Source organism: Monoraphidium neglectum (genome assembly GCF_000611645.1).
Source record: "Monoraphidium neglectum strain SAG 48.87 unplaced genomic scaffold scaffold00192, whole genome shotgun sequence".
In the NCBI taxonomy this organism is placed as follows: Eukaryota; Viridiplantae; Chlorophyta; class Chlorophyceae; order Sphaeropleales; family Selenastraceae; genus Monoraphidium; species Monoraphidium neglectum.
Window position 1 is genome coordinate 30,154 of NW_014013436.1, and position 7,593 is coordinate 37,746.

General features: G+C 62.9%; 3 protein-coding genes across 3 annotated transcripts in view; 2 read left to right on the forward strand and 1 right to left on the reverse strand.

The window, feature by feature from the left end:
- Positions 1-612, reverse strand: part of MNEG_1833 (Glutamyl endopeptidase) — a gene marked incomplete at both ends in the record, with an annotated part of 2,415 nt that extends 1,803 nt beyond the window's left edge. Inside the window, one exon of the mRNA XM_014049694.1 lies at positions 390-612. Coding sequence (XP_013905148.1) covers positions 390-612 — 223 coding nt within the window. The remainder of the gene's footprint in view (positions 1-389) is intronic.
- Positions 613-2,957: 2,345 nt separating this feature from the next.
- On the forward strand, positions 2,958-3,914 carry MNEG_1834 (hypothetical protein; the record flags this gene model as incomplete). The annotated part of the gene is made up of 1 exon (XM_014049695.1): positions 2,958-3,914. The coding sequence occupies one exon, from the start codon at positions 2,958-2,960 to the stop codon at positions 3,912-3,914; it is 957 nt and encodes a 318-aa protein (XP_013905149.1).
- Positions 3,915-4,281: 367 nt separating this feature from the next.
- MNEG_1835 (NADH dehydrogenase) lies at positions 4,282-7,127 on the forward strand (the record flags this gene model as incomplete). Its single annotated transcript, XM_014049696.1, has 7 exons — positions 4,282-4,290; positions 5,095-5,225; positions 5,439-5,571; positions 5,870-5,948; positions 6,249-6,332; positions 6,648-6,745; positions 6,993-7,127. Coding segments are annotated over 7 exons (669 nt in total), but the record flags the coding sequence as incomplete, so codon positions are not given.
- Positions 7,128-7,593: the final 466 nt, after the last annotated feature.

Sequence of the window (7,593 nt, forward strand, 5' to 3'; positions counted from 1 at the left end):
GGGGGGGGGGGTTTGGTGGGGCGGGTTTGAGAGGCTGCCAAGCGTGATAGAGGGAGACATGTCCTGGGAGCAAAGCTTGCGGCCGGTTGCCAGGTGCTGCCCGCCTCTTGCAGGCTCATGCGGCGTTGCACATTTTCACGCGTGCACGCCCCCCCCCCTCCCCCACACACACGCACACGCACGCACACACGCACACACGCACACACGCACACACGCACACACACACGCACACACACACGCACGCGCGCGCAAACACACACTATTACACACATGATCTACGCGTGCATGCACACAAACACACGCACTCACAAATGCAAACACCCACACCTGCATGAGCGGCACGCCTCATCCTGCCCATTACCGCATAACTTTTGAACAGCGATGCTCACCTCCGCAAAGAGCGGCATCAGTAGCAACGGTCACACGCCCGCTGCAGCGAGCCAGGCACTCGTTCTGGTACCATTCACCGTCGGCGCCGCACACCGGCCGCAGGTCGAACGTGCAGCCCTGAGTGCAAGTGGTGTCCGTACCACCAGCCGCTGCGACAGTGGTGATTGGAGCCACCAGCAGAACAACAGCGCACACCAGGCTCAAAGTCATCGCAGCCTTCATGGCGTTCGATGAGTTTGCGCCCCTTGCGGACGCCCTAGAGCCGGTCTTCCGTAACGCGGTGCTTTGAAGTCGACTATATTGTTACAAATATATCAGAGTTTCGGGCTAATGCGAATGACTGGTGCTGGCTACGCGCGTGCGCAGGCCGCTCGGCTCGGCTTGTTGATCTCGAGCACGCTGTCCGAGCTCAACGTCGTGTAATTGTAGTATATTGTGAAAAATTATTCTGTTACCATGAACTCGAGCTGCATAACATATCGATTGACCGGAGTGGACTCGTGCGCGTGGTTTCCGCGACGGCTACAAACAACGACCAGCCCTCCAGCCGAAATTACTTTTGCTTGCAAGGAGCACGAAATTTACTCAGATAATCAGTAATAAAATGTAGGCTTTAGATGCAGTGAGCGAGAGACAGCACTACGGTATCATTGCGACGTGTCGCACTGTGCAGCAAGGCCATCTACGGTACGGTACTTTGTGCTGCAGTGTCTTAGTCCCTCAGTCCGTGCGTCCTGAACACACCGTTATTTCATGTGTCTGGGATAAACAGCGCAGCAGCAGAGATGGGTAACAGTTTGCGCGCAGCTCAGGTTCATATGCGTGGAAAGTCACATGACTCTCTTGCATGGAGCAGCCCTGGAGCATTCGTTGGCAAGCATCAAGACGTCCCTGAACCGGGCTGGTTCATACAGCTGCACGGGCTGGCGTGGATAACCGTCCGCAACAACACCTTGTGTGCTCAAGCCTGGGTTCCTTCAGCTCAGGGATCAAGCTGGCGGGCGATTCATCCCCTCCCCCAAAAGCCAGACTCCTGTCAGGCATGAACGTATACACCTTGCTACACCTGACTCAGGTGTGCAGCATGTCCGACATGCTGCACACGAGATTGCGCCCCAAACCTCCCAAGTGACTGCCAATGCAGAGCCTCTCGTAACCGCACTCGCTGCAACACGTGGAAAGCGCATGGCTGGGGGCTCTGGGGATTCTGGGAAAGAAAACCCCAGCGCGACAGCAACGAGGCTCCAACCTGGGGTATGGCGCAGTCTCTTGCCCAACCCTCCAGGTCAGGAGGTTCCACCACGGGGTCAAGAATTGCATTGCAGCAGCCAGCCGGAGACCTCTTGGTCGCTCCAGACGCCATCTTTGAGCGTCCCATGCTCGCTTGCAGCAGACAATAGAGTGGCGCAATTGGGGCTTGACCTGTGCTTTGGGCTTGGTTGCTGCGTCAATGACTGCCATTGCATGCGTGGCTGACAATGTAGACTTGCACACCGGGGGCTGCAGTCATCTCTATAATTATTGTGCTATGCACTCTTGTTTGTGTTCAGAGGCGTGCTATCCCTTGCGTGTAAGCTACCCAGCCAACATTTCGCTGTGTGCAGCCGGCACGCTTCCAGCAATCGTATGTGAGCTTCCTCCCAGGGTTCAAAGAATTGTTTCCCCCAGTAGAGTCACGGTCACACACATGTGAAGTTTCAAAACCCAAACGAAGCCCTGAGTGGCTTGAGAAACGGGCGACCGCGGGATGCTGCGACAATCCTCGTCCCTCTCCTCCCATGGCCAGGGGTATGCGCACATATGTGCAGGCCCACATGTGAGGGTCAGGGGTAGCCAGGTGGGGGGCGGGGGCGAAGAGTGCGTCAGGGTCTTGAACCTGCTCTCACACCACGCCAGCTTGAAGGATGGCTGGGTGTTGGGTTCGCCTCAGTGCATACAGCCCAGGCTTGCCGGGCCTTGGTTTGCTGCCCTCCTTGAGGGACATGATGAGGGGCCGTGTCACCGCAAGCAGGCAGTAACGGTCATATACACGAAAAATGGTTCCTTATTCATCGATAATATAGCCAAAACGGCCGAGAACGTGAGGTACAGGTAAACTTGGCTGCGGGTGAGTGCGACACACTAGTGTCCTTTTCCCGTTTCTCAAGATTTCGCGTACAGCGCCCAGGCCAATTCACGAAACACGTGCTATTCAAGCAATCGCCTGCTAGTGAGTGCGTATGGGGCTCCCGCTGCCAACAACGCTGGCAATGCTTACTTGGTGGTGTAGTAGCCTGCTTGGATTCACCAATGCAAACAAAGGACCGTCAAATATTGTGTCTTGTTCGCTGGCTGCACGCATCACCCCTGCCGCACCATCGGCTGCTGACGCACACGCTGCCTGCACTTGTCGCTCCCCTCCCCTCCGCAGCACCAGCAGCGTCGCCACCGTCGCCGCCAACGCCAACCGGCGGGGACCGCAGCGGCCACAGCTGCAGGACACAGCAGCAGCAGCAGCAGCAGCAGCAGCAGCAGCAGCAGGATCGGCGGCGGCAGCGGCATCAGCAGCAGCGGCATCAGCAGCAGCGATGGCGCCGATACCGCGCGACGCCAAGGTCTATGTCGCCGGCCACCAGGGCCTCGTCGGCGGCGCCATCTGGCGCGCGCTGCAGGCGGCCGGCTTCACGAACCTCGTGGGGCGCACGCGCGCCGAGCTGGACCTGACTGACGAGGCGGCGGTCGACGCGTTCTACGCGGCAGAGAAACCTGAGTATGTGTATGTGGCGGCCGCCAAGGTGGGCGGGATCCTCGCCAACAACACCTACCCGGCCGACTTCCTGATCGACAACCTCAGGATCCAGACCTCCGTGATCACCGGCGCGCACCGCGCGGGCGTGAAGAAGCTTCTGTTCCTGGGCTCGAGCTGCATCTACCCCAAGTTCGCTGCGCAGCCCATGACGGAGGACAGCCTGCTTACAGGCTCCCTGGAGCCGACCAACGAATGGTACGCGGTTGCGAAGATCGCCGGCATCAAGACGTGCCAGGCGCTGCGCAAGCAGCACGGCTTCGACGCAATCAGCGTCATGCCCACCAACCTCTACGGCCCCGGCGACAACTTCCACCCGACGAACTCGCACGTGATGCCGGCGCTCATCCGGCGGTTCGTGGAAGCCAAGCAGGCGGGCGTAACTCAGGTGACCTGCTGGGGCACCGGGAACGTGTACCGTGAGTTCCTGCATGTCGATGACCTGGCGGCGGCGTGCCTGCACCTGATGGAGGTGTACAGCGACGCCGGCATCGTAAACATCGGCACCGGCGTGGACGTGACGATCCGGGAGCTTACTGAGATGGTGCGCGCCGCTGTTGGCTGGGAGGGCGAGATCGTCTGGGACACCACCAAGCCGGACGGCACACCGCGGAAGCTTCTCGATGTGTCGAAGCTCGCGGGGCTCGGGTGGCGGGCCGCGGTGCCGCTGGACAAGGGCGTGCGGGAGACGGTGGAGTGGTTTGTTGCCAGCCAGAGCAAGCAGGAGCTGCGGCTGTGAGGGCGAGGGGGGCGAGTTCGCGGCGAGCCCGCGGCGCGCAGGGTGGGGTCGTCTCGTTCGGTCTCGCCTTTCATCAGCGACTGTGCATGGTTGCTTGAATTTCTGGATGGCCTGGATAGTCCGCTAGCCTGGCGCTTGGCGGCCAGCTTTAGTGCAGTCTCTCTTTGATTTTATGCAACAGCAGCAGTGCTTGTGGTTACTTGACACAACATTTTAGCTTGGGGGCTCAAGGCACCCAGCAGTAATCAATGGCTTGAAGCCTGCCGTCTTATCAGCTGCAGCAAGGACTGCTTTTTAGAGGCGTTGATGCCTGTTGATGGTGGCGAGAGTGGGCGGACGGGGTCGGACGAGCGTTTGCCTGCACACAATGGCGGTGGTGAGCGGCGCACGTTGTTTGCATCTGGCATGCCGCAAGGCAGCACAGCAGGGCAGGTTTCCTTTCCTGGACAGTCTGGGTTGAAGTTACATATGCAGCCTTCGACCCTGGCGCCGACCGCATACCCCGCTCCATGAAGAAAACATGCGGGGTCGTCAGAGGAACCCCTGCAACCCGCCGCAAGCGCTTGGGTGACGCCTTTGGGGGTGACAGCTTGGCGGCTTGATTACCGTATGATACGGCAGTGCGTGCGCGAGTCCTTGACAGTTGAAGTGCTTTACTCGTTTCGAAGCCAAGCCACAAGTCTACCACTGCAGCAGATCGCGTCAAACCCATCCGTCAATCCGGCAGACCCAGGCGATTGAGCACATTCAGCGGTGATGGCACTGGCTGCTGGAACTCAAGCCCACGTTCGGGCTGGCAGACGGCAGCAGGGGGTGGCGAGGGCTACATTGCAGCAGCCTCGGCAGTGCAAGGCAGTGCGCCCTGGCCGGCCCTCACGGAATGCTCTGGTGACCAAGGCAGTCATTACTCCTTCTAGCAACCCCAGGGAGGTGAGCTTGAGTGTGGCTCCGATGTCGCCCTGCGTTACCCGGAGACCTGAGGAGGCGAATGCGGGACAGCTTGCCGCGGCACCTGGTTGTGGAGATTCTTAGTTCATGTCATTGGCCTGGCTGATGGCTCGGGAAGACAACAGCAGTGGCGGCACTGCAGCTTGTGCAGCACACACATGCGCGCTGCGGTGCTCGCGTTCGGCACCCACCAACCCTCGCCCCCGGCCCGCCCCCCGCCGGCGCCCCGCAGCTCTCCATCGACGAGATCAGCGTGTATGCGTCGATCGACAACAAGCCGGTGGACACGCGCCAGCGCGTGGTGGTGCTCGGCTCTGGTTGGGCCGCTGCGTCGTTCCTCAAAGCCCTCCCAAAGGATGTCAAGTGAGCCCTACAGCGCATGGCTGCGCGCCCAACGCGGCCCCAGCGCCAGCGTGCTTGCTGTGCGCAGAGTGCGCGCCCCGCAGACTGCCCAGACGCGCCGCCGCGCCGGCGCCGCTCTCCGGGGTGCAGCAGTGCCGTCGCGGGCGGCCCCGGGTGGCACGCGGCGGCCTCCCGCACCCATGCGACCCCGTGCCTGCGCCGCGCGACCGCCAGGGACAAGTTTGAGGTGATTGTCGTATCGCCGCGCAACTACTTCCTGTACACGCCGCTGCTGCCGGCGGTGGCAACGGGGACCATGGAGGAGCGCTCGATCGTGGAGCCCGTACGCAACCTCGTCACAAAGAAGGTGCGGATGAGCACTGCTGCGGTCATGATGATCACAACCGTATCACAGATTGGAGTGGTTAGTGTTGTTGATTTTACAAGTATCAGACCTCACGACAGGGTTTGGGGCCCGCGGGCGGGCGGGCTGGCGGGCGCCGGCCCGGGAGTCGGGCGGGCGGACGCGGGGCGGCTGCCGCCGCCGCGGTCGCGGCCGGACACGCGCATGGACGCTAGGGTCGTGCGGCGTGAGCGGGGCCTCCTCACGAGTGAACCCCCACACATACGCGTCTTTGACCTCCCGAACTGATCTTGACCGCCAGGGGGATTACTACGAGGCAGTGTGCAAGGCCATCGACCCGGTGCGCAAGGAGCTGGTGGCGTGCTTCCCCAAGGATGCAGGTGGGGGCGCTCATGATCACTATGATACCAGGTCGGGGTCTGTTTGTGTGTGTGTTTGTGTGGGGTGAATGAGGGGAGTGAAGAGCGGCCGGGGGCTCTGCACGTGGGGGCGGACCGCCAGCCGCACTGGTGGATGGGTACCGCGCGCGACGCGGCGCCCGCGCCGGCGCCGGCCGGACGGGCGAGCCCGGCAGGAGTGCGACAGCGCAGCTTTTGGGCGGCGTTAGAGGGGCTGCTGCGGACCTGCCTCGGCCGGCGGGCGTTGAGCGCCCGCGGCCTGCGGTCCGCGCCCCTCCTAAGGTCTGGACGAGGCGTGCTTCAAGATCTCATATGACAAGCTGGTGATCGGCGTCGGCTCGGTCAACAACACGTTCGGGATCCAGGGTGAGGATGAGGTCGGGGCAGGGTGGTGCAGGGCGTGTGGAAGGCAGCTGCCGGACGAGCAGCTGCTGCGCAAGCCGGCGGCACTGCAGCTATAGGGCTGCGGTGGATGAGGGGGCTGCGGTGGACGAGGGGCGCGCGCCGCCAGCGCCGGGGCCGCGGCGGCTGCGAGAGGCGGGCAGCGACGAATCCAGGGCGCAGCGGCACGGGGCGGCGGCGGTGCGCGGCTGCTATAGTCGCAGGCTGGACCCAGCACCCCTCCTCCCCCCGCCCGTCCCTGCCGCAAGCAACGACGAAACAAACCGCCCGCCGACGCAGGCGTTGCGGAGTACTGCAACTTCTTCAAGAGCATCGAGGACGCAAAGGCGCTGCGCCGCCGCGTCAGCGAGTGCTTCGAGCGCGCCGCGCTGCCGGCGGTGCGCGCCGCCCGCCCGCTTGGGGAGGCCACCACACACACACGCACACGCGCGCGCACACGCGCCCGCTTGGGGAGGCTTGGAGGGCCCCTGGGCACGGCGCCAGCCGCGGCCGCGGCGGTGGTGACCTCCGTAATGAGGCTCGCGCCGCGGCGCGTCCAGTCAAACCCTACCGCCTCGCGCCCCCTCTCGCCCCGCTCACGCGCGCCGAAACGCATGCGCACGCGCGCGCCCCCCGCCGCCGCAGACCCCGGACGAGGAGCGGCGAAAGCTGCTGTCCTTTGTGGTGGTCGGGGGCGGCCCCACCGGCGTGGAGGTGGCGGCAGAGCTGCATGACATGATCTTTGATGACCTCAAGGACCTCTACCCATCAGTCATCAAGGTGCGCCCCCCCCCCATAAAAACCACCTCGCGGCCGCTGGGCGCCCCGACCTGTTGGGCGCTTTGATCCCTTGGGAAGTTTCAGAGACCAGATCGCCGGGACCTGGGCATGAAAAATGGCATGGGGCCCACTCCTTCGCGGCTTGTTCAGCGGCAGCTTGGCAGTCGTGCCGGCCGCTCCGGCGGGCGGGCCGCCGCCCCAGCCGTGACTGCATCTTCCGTGCACATCAGGATTGCCTGGGCAACGCCGGGGGCGCGGACGCCCTCTTTTATGTTTTGCTGCCGACTGCAGCACGCTGTTGTCCCCGCCGTTGCCGCCCGAGCAGTCTGTGGGATTGCGAATCACTGGTTGCACAACCGTGGATCGAAAATAATTGCGCGATTGGCGGTTTCCCTATAGGACGTGCGCATCCGCGTGGTGGAGCTGATGGACCATGTGCTGTCCACCTACGACCGCCGGATCGGGG